The sequence below is a fragment of the Salminus brasiliensis genome, chromosome 3 (genome assembly GCF_030463535.1).
Source record: "Salminus brasiliensis chromosome 3, fSalBra1.hap2, whole genome shotgun sequence".
Classification (NCBI taxonomy): Eukaryota; Metazoa; Chordata; class Actinopteri; order Characiformes; family Bryconidae; genus Salminus; species Salminus brasiliensis.
In genome coordinates, this window is record NC_132880.1 from 29,363,177 (window position 1) to 29,383,659 (window position 20,483).

A 20,483-nucleotide genomic window follows, 5' to 3' on the forward strand; every position below is an offset into this window, starting at 1 on the left:
GAAATGAAATAAGGCAAAAGACGACAACACAAACCCCCTGGTAAACAAGCCAAAGGTGATTATGACCAGGAAAACTCCCTCAGAGCCGATGAGAGTACTTACAAGGGGGGAACCAACCTCCTCTGGTCAAAACTAAAACTCTTACCTTGTTGATGGTCACCATCACACGTGTACTGATTTGATCACAGTAGATGGTAAGAATATGAAAAGTAATGATTAGGGGTAGTAATAGATATAATTAATAACAGCGGTAATTGGAATGTGATCAGTATTAAAGGGTGGGCAACTAGTCTGAGCCGGGTAGTAGGAGAGTCTGACTGTCAGTCTACACCTGCTTCCACGGCCACACCCATAGATGTTCAGCTCAGTCGACTGGTCAAACAGAGATGAAAATGAAATGGCAGCAGAAGCATCACACTGAACACTCTCGCTATGTTTGTCTAGGGCTTATATTCACAGAGCAGTCATTAATTTTAGGGATGACCTTGGATCAGATTCCCATATTTGTAACAGAATCACAAAAACTAAATCACCCACAAAAATTGATTCTAGTCTAGCACTGAGCAGCAAAATTGTTGCAGAAATGAGTTCAAAGCGTGGACATGTAAAAGTAAGATTAATGAAAGTGCAATAGGATGTCCACTTTGATCTTCAGAATAATTAGGTCCTTGCATACTTGCAAATTTCCAAGAAAGGGCATAAAACAAAGCTTAAGTGTTAGGCTCAAGCCACTCAAGGATCTGCATGTTCAGCTGCTCCACAACTCCAGGCGGGGCACTGATACATCACATAAACAGCTCTAAACACATGCAGTCACAAGAAGCTGCACATGCACTTGAAGTCAAACTGCATGAATGATCATCTTGTTTAAGATGTGGTGGGCTTTTATCAATAGGGGGACAGTATAATCTGGAGATGCAAAAGCTTTCAGATTACCTACAGTAGCACATACATACACACACCTAAAATGCACTGTCTAATGTAGGAGTGCTCAGATTCAGCACACCTGCTCCTGATCAAGGTTGTTAACTGAAGCTCTCCCACCAGTAACAGATTACTAATCAAGGTTTTTATAATTGGTAAAAACCTTTTTACTCCCCAAGAAAAAAAAGAATTTATGCCTTGTACAGCAAAAACATGAGCTTTGGGGTACTAGAGCTCAAGGTACACACTATATATATATATATATATATATATATACACACACACACACACACAATTCAACCAAATATATTGTAGCAAACAAATTCTGAAATCCAGAAAGAGAAATACTATTCCACAGTACTGAATGTAGGACACTTGAGTGAAGTGGCTTCAGATTTTAGCCTTTTAAACAATGGAGCGTCACCATTCAATGGACTAAATATATATAGCTTCATATGAGTTACACATATGAAACATCCAGTCCTGTAAAAATTTAAGAGTTCCCTGACAGAGTTTAAAGATTTGGCATAGTAATAAGGATTTTTTTTTCTCCCCCTTTGATTTGAGGGTGGGTGTCTACCCTGATCCAAAAATGGTCAGAATGGCTGCATTTTCTTTGCCCACCAAACAAAGGGATGCAGATCTGATTGCAGGTTGAACAGTCCTGCATTCGGTTTCTGCAACCTGCTCAGCCATTCAGTCACACAACCCTGGTATAAACTCAGAGCAACCTACGAGCACAGCATTTCAATCCATTTTAGGAGGAGCTCCGGGTTGCAGAAATAACTATACCTCAAGTTTAAAAACACTGAATTTATTTAAATATTATTTAAAAATCCAGGTTTAAAGACAAACGCACACAATAGTCCAACATGTAACATTTCTAGAATTCCTCCTCCTGGGGTCTTCTTGCATGCTTTTTTATCCGACTGGGAGTGAGGGTCTTCAGAGCAGCCCTTGGGCTTTTCAGAAGCAGCTTCAGTCCTTTTCTCTCGGGCTTCGGAACAGAGCAGCAGGCTTTTCGGCTTGGCGTGGCGCTTCTGGTCGTAACACTGGGCCTGGGAGACCCCCAGCGTAGCGGGGTCATCGATGAGGAGCCCTCCTCTCCTGCACTTGCGGTCCTTTTATGAAACAGAGACTCTCGCCGCTTCACATGAGGGCTGGCAGCTAAAGTGCAGAAGCCATATGGCGTGGTGACTTTCTCCACGTGTTCCAGAGACATCGCTGCTCGAGTAGTAGGGTCCGACAGGTCCTCCTTGGCACGTTTTCGGTTGAAGCGTGGAGTGATCCGGAACTTGGCACGTAAACGTGGAGAGTCCACGGAGGAGTGGAGCACAGGTGACGGTTTCTCTGGGCTGCTGGGGGGCAGCAGTCTGCACTCATCTTCTTTGGCCTGCCGGATGCCAAGTCGAGGAGAAATAGCAAGGTGCAGTTTTGGAGGAATAATAAAGCTAGGGATTCTTCCTGGAGTTAGTGGCACATTCTGCCAAGACCTCGCCCTAGCTGCTGGGCTCTTCTCTGTACTGACCACATCTGAGCCAAAACTGAACATCTCCGCGGCTCACAGAACAAGCCCAAAGTCTTCCAAATCACTGTCCTGGTTATCAAGGAAAGCTGTAGTTTGGGCCACACTCGAGTAAGAGGCGGGTTTAAAGCTCGGGGAGCACATGCTAAGCCTTTAATAACGCCACTTTAATGAGCTTCAGGTGTGCATTATTAGTAACCCCACCAGTCCACCGCCTCTTTCAGTGAGTTTCACGTGGCCACAGGTAGACTAGGTTGAGTAAACACCAATGACAGCCAGGATTTACCTTTACTAATTTTTTAATTTATTTATCGATCGACAGATCGCATGTACACTTGAGTTCAAGTTTCCTCTTGAGTGAACTGTTCATTCAGTTCGTCAGTGTGGACTTTTATTTTGGCAGTTCACCCTGTGCTGTAAGACGGTACGAACATTAAATCAGCTGATCCATTGTGTTAATCGTTTGCGCCAAATTATAAGTGATGATGAAGTTTATTTGAGCTCAAGCACATGTCTGAGATGTTTTGGCTGAATTCCGAATCCATAATTTTCACCGACGCAGGATCTGTTGAGTATTATAGACTTTAGTTTTGACATTGTAGGCTTCCACTGGTTCACTAGGTTTTTTTTTATTATTATTTATAATAATAATAATAACAATTTAATGGATGTAATAATATATACTATTTTTAATACTACTGTAGCAATACTATATTTCCAACTCTGTATAATGTCTCTATAATCATTATTGTGTCCAACTTTACCACAGATTTTGTTTCCGAGAGTCTTGTAGAAATCCCTGTAATATGATTATAGATCACATTTATAGTTTACATTTTTACATATTATGTCAAAAACGTTTTAGCATTTGTAGAAGTCAAGACACGATGTATTTAATCCACACATTTGCTACACTTCATGAGAGTAAACATAATTTTACTAACTTTAAAAGAGTTCATACTTAATATGAAAACAGTCCAGCAAGTCTAACTAGGCTAAAATAACTTCCACTGTTTTTTTGTGATTTCATGAAATATATACCACATACATATATCCGTCTATTCAGCAATCAGTCGTTAAGCTCTGTGCATAATAAAAAAAAAAACGTTTGAATCATAATTAAATAATATTTTGAAAAAATTGTGCAGATTTTTTAAATATTAAAACACTCTGAATTTGGTGGTCGAGCCGGAAGTGGCGTTTTATTGTTGTCCCACTTACCCGGTGACGCAACCGGGGATGGAGTGGCGCGTAGAAAGAAACACCGCGTCTCTCTCTCTCTGTGTGTGTGTGTGTGTGTGTCTCTGTGTGTGTGTGTGTGTCTGTCTGTTTACCTTTGTGGACTTGTTTCACACCACCAATAAGTGCAGTTTAGCACAGCTCGTCTCTGTGGTCTGAGAAGTCCATGAGCGAACCGGAAGAGACTGGAGTTTCTTTTCCAGCGAATCATTTGTAGTGGTGTTGAATTCGGGTAGTTAGCCAACAAGCTAAGGTTAAAAACTGGTTAAAACCCGGACCTACTAACAGTGGGTGAGAAGAGTCCAAAACAGGCAGACAGTATATCTCAGTAGAGTTAGTAGTCGCTGAAGCCGGGGTTAAAGTAGGTGAGCTAGATTCAGAAAGTGGGAGGTGTAGCCGTTTTGACATGTATTGGAAGCTTCAGTGGAGCTGAGATGAATCCGGGCCGAAAGCGCAGGCTGAACGCTGCCAAAGCCGCTGGTTCTCGCGCCAAGTGTAACAAGAATGAAGAGAACGACTGCAAGCCAGCAGCAACCACCCAGCCCCCCTGTCCTGACGGAGTGCTCGCCTCCTCCCAGCCCCCAGAGCTGGTAACGCTACATCATGAAAACACAGTGTCATCGAAACGAGCAGAAAATAGCAAAACCTGCACCCAAGAACTCTGTCCAGGCTCTGACAGTGAGGGTAAGGCGAGACATCGCGTAAAATGTGGATGATTACTTTAAGATAACGTCTCAATTTGTAGGTGGAATTTTGGACTATCATTAACTTACATATTCCTAAACTGCCTAACAGGTGTGGTGCAGAGTGCAATGGATCCATCAGTGGATGAAACTGAGAAGACCCTGGTCATCACAGTCGGTGAGTGTGTGTATTTATTTATTTGTTTAATAAAGACATAACAATCTGTAAGTAATGTTTTTTGCATTGGTTGAATCACAGATTTGAGATTTGTGTTTGTGCACAGAACAGAATTACATTAGTCCAGGCAGAATGCAGGCATAGCAACACAAAACAAAGAATTATTGCTGAACAGGAATAGGGGTGAATGTTTGGTGTAAAGTGAAGACGTGGGATATTATCTTTTAAATTTAGATTATTATGGTATTTTGTTGTTGTATTTGGCTCTCTTTCCATCTCCGTTTACATGCTTAAAAATGTGAGATTCATGAATCATAATGAAAGAAAGAGGTATGCACTAGGGAGGACTTATATTTATTGAAGAAAATGTAAAAGACACTTTAAATGGCAAAACGTATCACTCCATGACATCCACACTGAGCTGCCAACGTGTTTGGATTAGTGGTTCAGTAGGATTTTTAACTATTTGAATCAAGCTTGCATATTTATTTACTTGCTTACTTTCTTCTTCCAGATCATGGGCTAAACGTCACACGGCAAAGTGGGCGGAGAAAAGGGTGTGTAAAAAGGAAACGTGAGATGAGTGGGACTTCTGAGGTAGGGTGCCAGCAAGAGGAAGATGAAATACAGCCAGAGGTTGAGATTGACAAAGAGCTTGACAGGGAGCTTGAGAACAAATCACGGCAGCATAACTTGACCTCAGCCAACGTGCGCAGTATTATACATGTAAGTGCGAAGGCCGTTTTCAAAAGCCTATGCAAAACGATACAAGCTACTTACTGCTGAGGGAGGTCATATCATTGCTGTAATCATACCCACAGGAGGTGATTACCAATGAGCATGTTGTGGCCATGATGAAAGCTGCCATCAATGACACTGAACCTGTTCCCCTGTTTGTGAGTATTAGCGACTCAGTTAAAAGTATATCCCATTTTTAACTGTATTATGTTCCTGACTTTGAGATCTGACTTACTCATGGGCCACCTTTCTGACTTTTTCAGGAGCCCAAGATGACTCGCTCTAAATTAAAGGAAGTTGTGGAGAAGGGAGTGGTAAGTTTGCTGAGCATTTCTATTTGTGGTCTATGAGGAGCAGTACAATACATCTTGAGTGCTGCAGTGTCTTCAATCATTACATATTCATTTTGATACCTGTTTTTGTTGATTTATAGATATTGATTATGTCAAACTTTTAATGAACTTTCAATTTTCAATAATTACAATTTCAAATACAATTTTTAATTCTAATGCCAAGATTTGATTTTCCAGATTTTAAGTGTGGATGCATCTTTAAAATAAAAAACAGCTGTTTGACCCTCTCACTGCCCAGATCACTCCAACTGAGTGTATATGTTTAGTTTTGCTCTTTGACAGTGGTTTACGTAAAGGACCTTGGAATGAATGGATTATATTGATGATACAGCACGAAATTTCAACACTGTTTTCAACAATAATTTTTTGCTTTCTTAGTTCTCTTCTGAAATTGCAACACCCTTAGAAATGTTTATCTGAAGCCTATAAGAATCTGATTCTGATAAATTATTTATTTTGTAGGTCATTCCCACTTGGAACATTTCACCAATTAAGAAACCCAGCAAAGTGAAGGTAAAAGAAACAACTCCACTGCAGAATTAGTGATTGTTAACGTCAAAGTAATGTTGCATTAATGGATTTTTCTTTTACTTCTTTTTTCTTTTAAGGGTCCCCAGTTTGTGGACATCCCTTTAGAGGAGGAAGACTCATCTGATGAAGAGTACTGCCCTGATGAAGAGGAAGATGATGAGACAGCAGAAGATGTAAGAATATTGTATGCAGACAAATGACACCAATCAACAACTGTTTTGTCTCTGTTGTGCAAATATAGGATTTGTGTTTTTGTAGACATTTTTGGAAAGTGATTTGGAGAGTACTGCCTCGTCACCACGGGGCACTCGGAAAAGCCTCAGCAGATCCTTCAGTGAATATGATGGAGAAAACAGCTGCAGCCCTAGACAGGTATCTCACACTTGCAGAGAAATATTCGCCCCCTGTTTATCCCTTACAGCACCTCACTTTTTACCTTCCGCATTTGGATATTTGGGTAAAACCCTAGACAGTTGTGCCAGCTCGGAGCCCAGTGTGAGACCACCCTCATTACTATGTAACATATGTCCTGGCTGAATTACATTGAATACATTTTGTGTTAAGTAAACTGATGAGGAAGATCATAGCCTTCAATACGTTTTTCTGCAAAATGATAAAATTACACCTGTAATTTGAGTCCCTTAAGAAGTGAGAACACATGGTAAATGTTTATATTTTTTGGGCCCTATTTTCTGTAAAGACATACAATGGCTCACACAAACAGCAACATTTCTCACTTGTTCCCTCCAGACTTTGCGCAGGGCAAGGCATCTGAGAGTGGAGGTGGTGCCCATGGGCCCCCCACCACCCCCTCAGGGCCCCGAGCCTCCGGGGCCATCAAAAGAGTGCAGCTTCATGGAGAAACTTCATGCTGTGGATGAGGAGTTGGCCATCGGATCGGATTCTATTGACACATTCCAGGTAGCTCCTATATTCACATGACCCCCCCCCCCCCCCACACACACACACACACACAGTGTGTTGTTTGTGAACAACCCTTCTAATAAATGCATTCAGCTACTTTAAGTTGCAACCATTGCTGACACAGATGTGCAGATATACACACACACACACATACAGAGCTTGTTTTGTCCGTAGAGACGTTTTGCCAATAGAATAGGACTCTCTGGGGCTGATAAACATGAAACAATTGACACCTTGCCTAATGCCAGGCATAGGCTAGAGGAGTAAAAAGCCCCCTAGCGTTGCGCTGTGGAGCAGTGGGTCTTTTCTGTGTACTTTTGGGATGAGGTGGGATGGTCATCTTGAACGCACATAATGCTCTTGTTACTGAATGCAAATAAATTCTCACAGCAATGCTCCAAAATCTAGTAGAATGCCTTCCCTGAACAGTAGAGACAGGTAATCCATCAAAAGCAGGGTTTTTTTTAATACCCTTGATGAATAAGCAGGTGTCCCAATACTTTATCCACATAATATATGATGAATATAATAATGAATATAATGTCTCTCAATCCCCTTGTTCGTAGTCTCTTAGCAGCAGTGGAGAGGACAGTCTTATGGCTTTTCGCACTCGTTCCAAACGTCCATTGCGAGACGTGCCACTGGGTCGTCTGGAGGCAGAGCTGCGAGCTCCTGACATCACGCCAGACATGTATGAGCCTGGCTCCGCCACAGAGGATAGAGAGTGGACACGGTGGCTGCAGGGCCTAATGAGTTCTGATGTAGAGAATGAAGGTTTGGATGTTAAAATGTCTCCCTTCTGAACTAAACTGTGTACTGTGAACTGAATTGTGCCACTGTCAAATGATGCTTCATCTGCGAACACAGATGAAGCAGTGTTTATTAATGGTTGGTGATCTCATAAATGAATGTAACTCATCTTGCTTCCAACACCCTACACTGTGTCCTGTTAGAGGAGGGTGATGATGAAGATGATCCAGAGTATAACTTTCTGGCTGACATTGATGAGCCGGATGTGGAGGATTACAGAAATGACAAGGCAGTGCGCATCACCAGTGAGTAAACAACTTATACGAACATTCTGTGTTCTCACATCTGCCCAGAGCCTTTTAGGGTTTGACCACCTCTAATAAGCTATTATGAAATATGTAACTTCAATGTAACGCCAAAAATAAAAAAAAGATTGCACCAGGTAATAGGTTCTCTACATTGTACAGTATAACTGACTTTACCTGCTAAATATTTCTTAATTTTCTCTTTTTACCAGAAAAGGAAGTGAATGATTTGATGGAAGAGCTGTTTGATGCAGTAAGAAATTTAATTTATTGAAAACTAATTTTCAATATATTAGAATGAGTTATTGCTCTCTTTTTGTTGTAAATTCTTCATATTCTATCTGTCTCTGTTGAATAATTTGCCTGTATCTCATAGTTTCAGGATGAATTAGGGGGGCAAGATGAAGAAGGCCACGAGGAAGAAGAAGAAAAAGAAGATGACGACACTACCCAGCAGGAACCACCCTGTGTTCTGGAAACACTTCAGTAAGCTTTTTTATTGCCACCCTTAGTCATGCACAGAGATTGCATTACTTAAACACATCTCTTAACATATCTTTTTCAACTTATTGTGTAGTTAGCAGTGTTTTTTAGTAAATGTTTGTGTTACACATCAAATAAAAATTGGTCACACAGTCTAATGCTTTGACATTAAATTATATGGAAAAATATATAAGATAAGAATTGGTCTGAATTATGTATGGTATGTAAAGTCCAATATAAAAAAATATGTACAAGTAAAAATTTTATCTTGTTTCTGTTGGTCTGTGAACGAGTAAAATGGTAAGGAATACTACATATTTTTTGCAGGTCATTCAGCACAGTGTCTTTTTAAATTGCTTCAAGCATAAGATTACAAAACCATCTCATATAGAACATATCACTCCTTAACATTACTTAACCTTCTACTATTAGACTTAACTCCTAATTCCTTATTTTGTTTTATTATTGTTATTATTAGTGTGCGTGTGCGTGTAACCGTATCTGACCTGTGTGCAGGTACGAGGACCCTTTGGCAGACATCCTGAAACAGCGCTACCGAACAGTGAAAGAACAGCTGGCAGCTATCCGCAAGCGGAAGGCTCTCTTGGAGAGTAAAGGTGTACCCATACCTTCCCCTAGACCTAAACTCCCCACAAGTCCCTCTGGTCCCCTGCTTCTCACCCAGACTCAGAAACTCCACCTCCAGCAGCACATTCAGCAGGTCAGAGACAGACAAGCTCCAGTCTAATACTGACAAGAAAAACATGTAGGACATTGTGATGTGATTTAAGAGTATTGTGTTTTTTTTTAAGGTTTTGCTGGGTTGTAAAAAGGTTTTGTAATGTGTATTACAGCATGTGCAATTGCTGACTCAGGTGAACATGCTGAGCAGATCCGTAAAAGTTCTACACACTGAGGCCTGCACAGCTAGACAGTTTCTGGTGAGACATGTCCTTACTCTCACTTACACACCTTCACTCAGTCATTCTCACGTATTTACAGTTTTTCAAATCCACTAAATGTAATGGATTTTGTTTTTCCACATTATCTTTGACAGTTTCATTAATGCTTTTTGTGTCACTGTCCCTGCTGGTCATATGACTGATTTGTTGATGGAACATGGAGGCATTCATTTTAACGGCCCATAAATCTCCTCTTAACTCGACACTTGTAACACATCAATGCCAAGTTTACACTACGAATTTAGCCCTGATTTCCGCTCACTAACAGGTTTTGGAAGTCTCTGAGAAAAACATCGGCGGCAAATCGGTGTTTGCTCTGGGTTCAAAGATCGGCTCTAGATCGCTAAATGTGAATTGTTCAAAGACACAACCTGACCTGACCCCGTGAGTTTAAAAAAAAAAATCTAGCATGCTAAATATCTGGACCTGTCTACGAAAAAAGTTGTCACAACTGGGTTACGACTGGCAGTAGTGCGGTGTTGTGTTCCAGCCAAAAGCAAGGAAGAAGCGAAAGGACTCCCTAAATCCAGTCTTGTCATGTATCTACATGTGTGTGGTGCAGAGGCATAATATAGTTTATTTTAGAATGCCCTGGCTTACACTCAACCATAATACCTACTTTTTTATTGCAAAAATTTATATTTATTTATTTCCAGCTCCCTCTGCAGAACAGATAATCCCTACTGGCCTTGCATCCTAACCCACTCCTTCACCCATATTCTTAGTTTTTTCAGTGCATATCAGCACACAAACAAATTTAACTGCTCGTTTCTTGCAGACATCCATGTCCATGTGTTTCAGAAAAAAAACTTTCTCACGCATGGTATCGCATCATTCTCTGTCACTTCTTTTTGCGTGTTTTCGTGACAAAACAAAAGCAGACAGGCTTGTCTGCAATTTTTCCTGGAACGATCGTGTAATGTGTGACCTGCTGTCGTTGAACAGTTGTGTAGTGTGCAAACCACAACGAGTTAAACATTCATGATTACAAGAGATCGATTTGTGTAGTTTCAGTACAGTCGTGTAGTGAAGTAGTTTGAAGCACCAACCAAAAGAGTTAAAGAGTAAAAAATCTTTTACATTTCTTTTTAAAGGGTTCTTCACACATATAGCTATGCATACATTTACAAAAATGGTTCTTTATGGTACAAAGAACAGTATTTTTTTTTATTCATTTATTTTAAGTTTTTTGCAGTTTACAGGAAAAGCTACATACCGCAGATGTAGTGGTTCAACTAGACATGTTTGGTGTTTGAAGTTTGTTTCCTTTGTTTCGCAATGGAGCTGCAAAGCTAGTGTAATAAATGTTGATGGTAAAAGGTGGCACACTTTCATTGCTTTTAGCTACTTTAGCTTCAGAGCAATAGTAAAGAAGATAATCAGACATGTCTTGGTCAGTCAAATATGTGTGTGTATGGAGAACATTTGTTTTTTTAGATTGTTTTGGTCAGTCACTCTTTTATGGTATTGAACACAATAAATGAGTTGTAACTTGTGATTAGTATTACACTTAAAAGCATTTTAGTGTTATGCAGTTGATAACTATCTCTCTCGTGCTCTCTCGCTCTTAGGCAGAGCTGCAGTTCTTTGCCCAGCAGGGAGAGCAGGGTCGGAGTGAGATAGAGCCTGGCTTTGTCAGTATCTTCAGAGCCTGTAACCTCCAGGCTGCTGTCTCCCTGCTTGAGGAGTTGGACAGTTCTCCTGAAATTGACCCACAGGCACACGGGCCACTGTTCCCAGGTAAAGTGCCCTTTATATGTTTCAAATCCAAGTATAAGTGTACAAAAACACTATTGTGCACAGTGCATAGGTAGTTCCTGCTCACAATTAGTGAGTTGTTATCATCGGTTATATTAGTAATAGATTCACTTATTGAAGTTTTATTAAACTCATCTAAACTAATTACTTTTAGGACTCAAACTAATTAAATAATCTGGAAAATTGTAATTAAATTCAAAACACAACATATTTACATTTTAGGCTTTATGTAATGTTCTCTAGGGACTCAGATTCCAGCTCATTTGGTGTGGTTGATGGCCACACGTCCTGTTTTCCTCTACCCTGAGCTGCTTCCGAAGGTTGACCTGTTGACTTTCCATTACAAGGCACCATTTAATTCAGCAGAGAACTGGTGAGTCATATTTCCACACCAGACTCCTTTATGATAATTTTCAGAAGTTAAAAATGTCCATGTGTACTTTCAAAAGTGTCATTGGGTATGTGAAGTACAACAGAGAACTGCTGTAAAAGTGCAAGTTTCATACTTAACAGTAATGGTTTTGTGCATGCAGTTGCACAGAGAATATATGGGACACGAAGAGTAAAATTCCAAAGTGCTCGTTAGCAGTCTGTTAGCCTGAATGGAATGCAGAGTGTCACACGAGCAACAACTAAAGGAATTTACGTTTACAGATAGGGTTGCAGCGGTAACTGGTTTCATGGTATACCACGGTATTAAAATGCACAGTTATCATGCCGTGGGCATTTGCTTATTACCGGTACTAAAGAAGAAAAAGCATGCGCAGCTCTGCTCCACCTCAGTCACTGGCGCAATGCTCAAGCTCTCAGCGACAGATTTAACCAGTCTCCATCCCCCTAAAAAATCTAAACTGAAATCAGCAGTGTGGGACTACTTCTGATACCTGCAAAACGGACATGAATATGGGTATCCCATTTGCAATCAATGTGGAAGTAAAGTGGCAGCTTAAGGAGGGAATAACTCAAACTTGTTCTCCCATCTATGAGAACACCCTCCTTCTGTGCAAATCAAAGTATGTGTCCTGTTAATAACTGTCTCCCTAACAAAAATGTGTGAAATTTCGACTATAAACCATATCTCTGTTTCCTCATGCTTAATCCATGCGGTAAACACCAGCAAAAGCATGTCTGTGTTAAGGCCCTTTTACACCGATTTGGATTTTTCCGGTCTCAAAATTGAAAAAAAATCAAAATTTACATGTGTTCATTTTCAAAATATGCCTATTTTTCATCTGTTAAAATCAGGCTCAGTGTGAAAGCCTTAAAAGACAAATATGAGGATCATCTCAGAAATAATCCCCTCTGTCAGCAGTATCTGATTATTTCCCACTAATTTAGCAGTAAAACGGATGGTTACAACGGTAGTTGATCAGGCACTGACCCAGACTCAGTTTCTCAGATATTAAATATTTTTATGGTGATACATAATTGTACCAAACTTTTTTAATGCAGGACCTTTACTTCTAAGAGTACATGTAAAGTGTAGTATTAGTACTTTTACTATCTATTTATAATTTATTATAATTTCCTGATCCAGCTCAGCCAACTGTCACACAGTCATGTTCATAGGGAATTAAGTTAGATCCCTTATCTAAACAAAACAAAGAAGTGAAGCATGCTATAGCATATTTTATTGCCAAGGACCTGATGCCTTTAAAAACAGTGGAAAAACCTGGAAAATGCGGTGACACCGCAATATTTTCAGAGATGGTTATCATACAGTGAAAATCTCATAACATTGCAACCCTGTTTATGGAATTGGGCAGTAAAAAATATAAAATTGTTGTTTGTTTGTTTTTGTAGTAGTGACAATACTCATGGTATTAAAAACCGAACATTTCAGCTCAAAGACCTCAGATGGGCACAGGACTCCTGTTTAAAATCACTTAAAAAGCACACACATTTAAAAGCACACAAATTAAAACCAGTGTGATTCACTAATGGGGACAAGGGATGGATCCAATCCTCTCCTCTACCCCATCTAGTGGGCTAAATACAGAAGGACAGAGCCAGTAGTTTAGGTATCACTGGTTACCTGTTGAAACTATGTAAGATAAATGGGGCAGTGCATTCAAAAGTACACCATATAGTCAATTTCTTGTCCCCTTGGAGTAAGTGAATCTGAAGTTTATAAATATTGCTCCTAACTTTTACCACTACTTGTTCTGTACCAAAAGAAAATCAGATACTGAATGAACCGTCTTTAAACTGTTGTCACCGGATTGCTAATATTAATACCTTGTTTTAATGCTCATGGCATGTTTATGAAAGTATACTGCGATACAAATACAGTGTATAAAGCTGCACTTCTTTCTTCTGTTGCAGTTTGGTGATTTTGGGCCATAAACACTTCCAGGGCACTTTACACCCACTGCAGCTGGCGTGTCATTATTTGCTTGTGGCTAGAAACTTTGTCTGTTTGAGAACCCACATTCGCTCTGCATTTCAAAAACAAAGCCCCAACATCATCAAGGTTTGTGAACATTTCTTGTGGCACAATATGTGGCAAACTGTATGCTTAATGTTTATCCTGTGATACCATAATTTTCAGCCTGTCTTTTATTGATCTCTCTGTGTTTTGTGTTCCAGAATTATTTTCTAGAGGGTGTATATCCCCCCATGCCTTTAGCTTGTGAGAGAGTCCGTGCTGGTGACCTGCGTCCTCCAGTGGAGAGAGAAAGACGCCTTATGCCCTATTGGCTTTTGGTAATAATTCTTCTTGCGTCTGAAAGAATAACCTTGGGTAGACAGGTAAAAGGTTAATAAGGACTACTAAAATTGCTAGTTAAAGCTTTCAGTGGACAAATGTACACGTAAATATTATTTGGGATTAAAAAAAACTTTTTTAGCTGCAAAGTTTTAGCCACACATTATACTGTTAGCAATTTATAGCTTCTGCTGACTTCTGTAAAACACAATTGCTATATAGTTCTATACGTAACAACTTTTATTTTCTGCCCAACAGGAAAACCTTAAACTGATTTCTGAAGAAGTGAGAAAATACAACCAACCATTTGCCAGTTTTCAAACCACCGAGCTGGAAGGCGCAGACACTACTGTAGTTCCTGCTACTCCTTCCGCCGTTTCGGAACCTACCTCTCCATCCTGTACTTTTCCTCCGGGTACTCGCTACCCTCCCTGGCTGCCGGAGACTCTTGCTGTAACTCTGAAGCCACTTCCTCCTGGTTCCAGTAGAAAAAAGAACTCTGACCCTTGTGCACAAACTTTAACCGAACCTTTCAAACCTTCTCCACCACCAAAAGGTGTGGTGGAGGTCCTCAGTCGCCTCCCACCCCTTTTGCCTAAATGTGCAAGTCCTTCTGTGAAAACAGTCGTTCATCCTGATCAACCTGGTGATCAGGTCAATCAAGTTAATATCCGGTGTAGGAGAAGACCAAAGATGAACCCCTCCTCTTCTGGACCTGTAACCAGGAAAAGAACTGAAGAAACCCAAACAGAACCCTCCAAAGTGAACTCATGTTCTGTAGGCGAAACACATCATATAGCTTCTGCAAAAGTAGCTCTGACAGACCCAAGGGAAGGGAATGTTGTCACCTTACCCACTGCTCCATTAGCTACCAGTCTGAGCCTACCTTCTCTAGGGGATGTAGCTGTACAAACTACAGAAATGCATGTTACAGGCCCTAGTACTGCAGAAAGAGCACCACCAGGGCCAAACCAAGGAAATGTTATAATCATACCCACTACTCCAGCAGCCACTGCTTTTATATGTCCTACACCCATCACTAAGGTAGTAACTCAAACATCTGTATCTTTCACCCCATTGGCTAAAGACCACATAAGCCAGCGTTGTGGTACTCTGCTCAGGCTAAGCACAGGACCAAGAATCCCTCTGGGCACAAATCCTCAAAAGGCACTCTCTGTGTCGCAAAATACTCTGCATCAGTTTCTTATACTGCCTCCAGGCTGTATACTCACAAATAGTGCAAATTGTCAGAATGCTAATCAGAACTATAAACCTGTTACAACTCACAACCAGAGACCCTCTTTAGCTCAAGAGACAACAGTCATAGAAAGCATTAATCCAAGTCCCTTAGGGAACATTTCTGAGGGCATTCAGGTTTCTAGTGAAATTGTACTGAACATACCCTCAACTAAAGATCTGGAAGGCAGCATTAAACACAATGCATTAAATGAAAATAAAACAGTAGAGGAAGAAGAATTGGACACAGATGAAATGATTAGTAAAGACAGAGAACAGGAGGAGTGTGAAGAGGAAGCATTTAGAAAACCATTCCTTACCTTGTCAGAATCCTCAGGAAGCCCAACACCTAGTTTGTCAGGGGACGATGTTGCCATGGCAACAGGGATGGCAGAGGATGAAGGGGAACAGAGGCAACCTGAAGGCACCGAAGGGGAGATGGAAGAAGACATCATGGAGAGAAAAGCAGAAGAGGAACATTCTGGGAAGATTACCGAAGTGACGTCACCTGCTTCTGAGGCCTCCGTGCTGTCTGTGCCAGAGCTTAAGGTAAGTTTATTTGTGGAAGCTTGTAATCAACTCCTTGTTGACGTTGCACCTCCATAGATGTTTGCCACTAACCACAACCTGCCACCAGAATTCCTCACTGGAGTGGTCAAGCATTCAGGTATGTACTGTTATTGGTGCATGCCACCCATGCGCTCGCCCATTTGTTTAGAATGTGGTGAGGGACGACTCGTATGACTAAATCACTTGTTCCACATCTCTGTAGAACAGCGCCTGTGGTTGTTTTTCTTTACATATGACAGTAATGCATGAGCCTCACCCCAACTCTGTGCTTTAGACCGAAGATCTAACTTCTGCCACCAGTGTCTCTAATGAGTCCTCTTTTAAAGTTAAAGATCTATTCCTCCTACCATCATTTTTTCATTTTCTTTTCTTTTTTTTTGTTTACATTTATTTACAAGGAGACAATGGAGAAATTATCAAGGCTGGCCTCTGAACCAAGGTCTGATGGTAAAGGACTTTCAGATGAACTCCAATCAGATGCCTCAGGTTTGTCCTAATATATATGTACAAAGACACAAATGTTTAATCTTTTATTATAATTTCTGTGAATTCTACTGTCTGGATAATTATGTGGAATTCTGTTTTCTCAGAGGAAGCACTTCTCTATGACGATTTCTCTGATGATGATCCTCAGAGAGACAGTAAAGATGTTGCTTTTGCTCAGGCCTATCTGGAAAAGGCAAGTCGTGCTTATGCATAAGCCTTTTGTAAGAATTCAGGTTTTTTTTTTATTATTCTTCAGTTTCACATCAAAGGATATTGCCTAAACCCTTAAAGTTTTTTGTTTGTTTGTTTTTTGTTTTTTAGGCATGTGAGGTGCTGCAGGTGGTGCCAGGGAAGGTGGAGGAGTTCCTGGGGGTTATGTATGAGTTTGAGCAGGACCCTGAAGGCAGGACATCAGTGGAGCTCTTTATGAGACTGAAGCCTGTGCTAAAAGACTGGCCTGAACTCCTCAGAGACTTTGCAGCCTTCCTGCACCCTGAACAAGCCAATGAGTGTGGCCTGGTAAGAGGGTAGCGTAAAGGGAGTGTCAGGTGTTGCTGTAAGGATGTATCTGATTAAAATGAGACCAACTGAATTTAAAAGAGTTTATTTTTTTTATGTTAGCAAGGATTGGGCAATCTGACCAGATGTATCAGTATTGTGATAAATTATGTTACATGGTGCTGCTAAATAATAAAATTTTTATCTGATTCATTCTAGCTGACCGAGCAGCAAGCTTTTGAGCGGAGCAGACGGTTCTTGAGGCAGCTGGAACTTACTTTCGGTGAACACTCAGTCCATTACAGGAGGGTTGTGCGCACTCTGCAGCAAGGCCCCTCTAAAAGCCTTAGTGGTTTAAAGGAGGTACACTTTCATTTGTATGCATTCATTCAGGAATTCAGATTTATTTTAGTTATTTAATTATTAATGTTTAATTATGTATTATTCTTTGAATGCAAAAAATGCTGTAAAATGCATTTAGTTTACTGTACATACACTTCTGTTTGTTGTGGAGGCCCAACCAGGGATAAGGGCTGTAAAATAACTTTGCCTTAAAAATCCTTTATATACACACACACACACACACGTGTTGTCCCTGTTAAATAAACAAACAGATTTTTTTTTTTTTGCTTCAGCAAACAGTTAGATATTTTCCTCTTTTTACCAGATGAAAGCCCATATAGCCATGCTCTTCCGTGACCACACCCACTTGCTGGAGGAGTATTGGGTGTTTTTTGAGCGGCTCCATCCAACTGTGCAGTGTCGTTCTGACGATGAAGAGGAAGAGGAAGAAATGGAGTGTGATGACACTGACAGTGTTTGTAGTGTTCAGACAGTACACAGTGTGGCGGCAAACCAGGAGTGTCGGCCTATTGGTGCCCATCTTTCTGAAAAGAGAACAGATGCTCACAAAAGTCCATCTCACAACAAAGACGTAAGCTTTTTGTCACATGTTGTTACCTCCATTTGTTAACTGAAAAAAGTTTTCAATTTTAGTCATTTCCAAATCTCATCCAGTAGCTAGCACCCCCCTGTCGCACAATGCTACCAGTGCAGTACCAGGAGCCAAAAACTGTCGTAGACTATACTTATTTAATTCTTCAGTTAACATATGATTTGGCGATGAGTTGGAACCACATGTGTGTGTTTAATTGATGGAAATACTGAACAAACTAGATTCCCATGCTGACATGTTAAGCTGTTAAGCTTTGTGGAATAAATATTAATGTATACATTATTTGTATTGTATAAAAAATGAATGTAACTTATTGAGCTAAGGTTGCATCACCAGGTTTGTGAGGTCTGTTGTTATATCTTTTCCATTGCAGAAGGTTGACATAGTAACTCAGGATACAGAGTACCGTGTTACTGGTCCAGAGGTGGAGGATGAAACTAATGGGGAGAGAAATGTGCAGGGCTGCCACCAAACCTTAGGAAGTCCTGTCTGTGCCAAGAACAGTTCACGTATGCCAAGCGGAGAAAAGGTTGTGCTCTGGACAAGGTTAGAAATTTAAATTTAATTGTATTAGCGGTTTTCAAGGCTTTCTCCGGTTCATTATATGTTGCCTTGGGCCAGACAATATGACGAATGTATTTGGCAAAATATTTACAATTTAATATCACATGGTAAAAGTACATAGTTTATGTGTGGGTTTCCTTTGGCTTTTTTATGTGTACAACTGGAATAAGACGTGTAAGGCAAACTTTAATATCACATTGAATTTATTATAACAATAGGTGTATGGTAGAACAATTGTGGTATCTGTATTGTGTGCTATTTTATGTGGTATTTAGCAAATAAATTACATATTGTTGTAGAGATGCAAATATAAATGTGGGGAAATTGACTGGCATATGCTATTTACTTCCCTTCATGCCTGTTGGACTTCCAGTGTTCTTGCACTGCACAGTGTTGTAAGTATCTTTTCAGTGTAACGAGAGCTTCTAAATGGTGTCTTTTTGAACAGGGAGGCAGATCGTGTAATACTCACCACCTGTCAGCACAAAGGAGCCAGTCAAAGCACCTTTAGTTCTATTGCTACTCAGCTTGGAAATAAAACGGCCACTGAGGTATGATTTTCATCTGCACTTTTAGTACTTAAAACTTTGTCATTAATAAATGAAAATGTTATTGTTAAATAATAACACTTTTAATAATCTAATAAGTGTGGTTAATAATTAATTAATTAATTAATTAATTTAATTAATTAATTATTAATTATTAAATATTTGAACCCTTTGGACTTTATTTTTTAATCAGAAATGGCTTTTATTATTAAGATATCTAGCATACAGTGCACAAGCAGCTGGGCTTTAGCCTGCACTACTAGAGAGGGTCAAAGAATCAAACAAGAAAAATGGCTTGTAATTGATCATGTAAATAAGTTGTTAACCTCTACAGCCCTATTACATATTCTATAATCATTTTGTACAGGTATGTATGTTGAGTGAATCAATTGCACATTTAAATATATATATATATATATATATATATATATACCCCTAGTGCTTCAGTCAGACCCTCATTTTGCCTCTACTTTGGTCCCTAGGTTGGTGCACGCTACCGGGACCTCATAAAGCTCTTTCACAGATCCTGCATGAGCCCCAGAGAAGAGGAACCAGACTGAGACAAATAAAGGATAGAGCCAAGTGCACGCCTACTTAAACTTCTCCCAATACAAACAATTCAGTACAGCCAGTTTGGTTAAGAAGGAGTAGAATGTGAACTGATTAACCAAATGTCGCTAGTAGACTTAATGGAGAACATAATCAGCCTCTTAAAACCATCCCCACTCATAAGTTTCCCTTTGGTTCCTCTGAGAATGTGGGACAAAAGAAAAAAGACAAAACAGAGGACAAAACATGCCATAATTAAGCTTCTTCACCTTAATATAAATCACAGAATGGTATTAAACAAGTATCAGCTGCATCGTGATGGTTTATGAGGCTGGAAACCAACAAGGCCACCTTAAGGATTGCAGACATCAAAAAGCAGCCTAGTGATTGCTATGATTGCTGGTGTTTGCTGACTTGGTTTAAAAAGAGTCAGCTGGGCTGATGAGTTAAAAAAAATAAAAACACTGAGAGCAGGCCGGACCTTAAAAGAATCTCCATGACCACTGCGAGCATTTTACCTGATATGCTTGAGCAAAAGAACTGAGTGATGAGTGAGTGTGTGTGATAGAGAGAGAGGGGGGGGCTTGGCACATTTTTGTATATATTGTGTTCGGGTTCACTGATTGACTGAATGATCAGATATCCACAGATGTTTTAGGAGCAAAAAGCCAGAAAGAGCAAAAGAGGAAGAGGTGCCTTATTTATTTTGTATTGACTGCAGCTTCATGAAGAGAGATCTCTCACAGAAACACTGAAAACATTCATGTACAGAAACACTATGGATTACAGCAGAATACATTTGTATTTTATCTGGGGTGGTCATTTGGTGCTCATGTAAGTGACCATTGGTATGAAAATCTGACAAATAAAAGTTTTTTTTTTTTTAATTTATTACATTGCCTTTTTATTTGCCAAGTAAATATGGATAAGAAATGTCTGAACGTATAAACATAAATTCAAATAACAAATATATACATCGAAAGATGTGGGTCATAAAAAGTATATAATATATATAGT

At 39.9% G+C, this 20,483-nt stretch overlaps 2 protein-coding genes across 4 annotated transcripts; one reads left to right on the forward strand and one right to left on the reverse strand.

The window, feature by feature from the left end:
• Window positions 1-1,771: 1,771 nt before the first annotated feature.
• LOC140551088 (C2 calcium-dependent domain-containing protein 4C-like) lies at window positions 1,772-2,476 on the reverse strand. Its single transcript, XM_072674455.1, has one exon. The coding sequence runs from the start codon at window positions 2,474-2,476 to the stop codon at window positions 1,808-1,810; it is 669 nt and encodes a 222-aa protein (XP_072530556.1). The 3' UTR covers window positions 1,772-1,807.
• A 1,192-nt stretch (window positions 2,477-3,668) lies between these two features.
• On the forward strand, window positions 3,669-20,483 carry gon4la (gon-4 like a). Of its 3 annotated transcripts, none has more exons than XM_072675850.1 (28): window positions 3,669-4,372; window positions 4,484-4,549; window positions 5,064-5,275; window positions 5,371-5,445; window positions 5,551-5,601; window positions 6,103-6,153; window positions 6,249-6,344; window positions 6,430-6,543; window positions 6,922-7,092; window positions 7,662-7,869; window positions 8,049-8,150; window positions 8,363-8,403; window positions 8,527-8,636; window positions 9,150-9,354; window positions 9,488-9,574; window positions 11,167-11,335; window positions 11,597-11,726; window positions 13,679-13,826; window positions 13,943-14,104; window positions 14,319-15,845; window positions 16,265-16,352; window positions 16,457-16,545; window positions 16,674-16,871; window positions 17,070-17,213; window positions 17,518-17,784; window positions 18,179-18,351; window positions 18,818-18,920; window positions 19,400-20,483. In XM_072675850.1, the coding sequence occupies exons 1-28, from the start codon at window positions 4,123-4,125 to the stop codon at window positions 19,475-19,477; spliced, it is 5,115 nt and encodes a 1,704-aa protein (XP_072531951.1). In that variant the 5' UTR covers window positions 3,669-4,122; the 3' UTR covers window positions 19,478-20,483. The 3 variants fall into 3 exon arrangements, with proteins under 3 accessions (XP_072531951.1, XP_072531952.1, XP_072531953.1); XM_072675851.1 differs by having other exon boundaries at window positions 13,943-14,059; XM_072675852.1 differs by lacking the exon at window positions 19,400-20,483 and having other exon boundaries at window positions 18,818-18,926.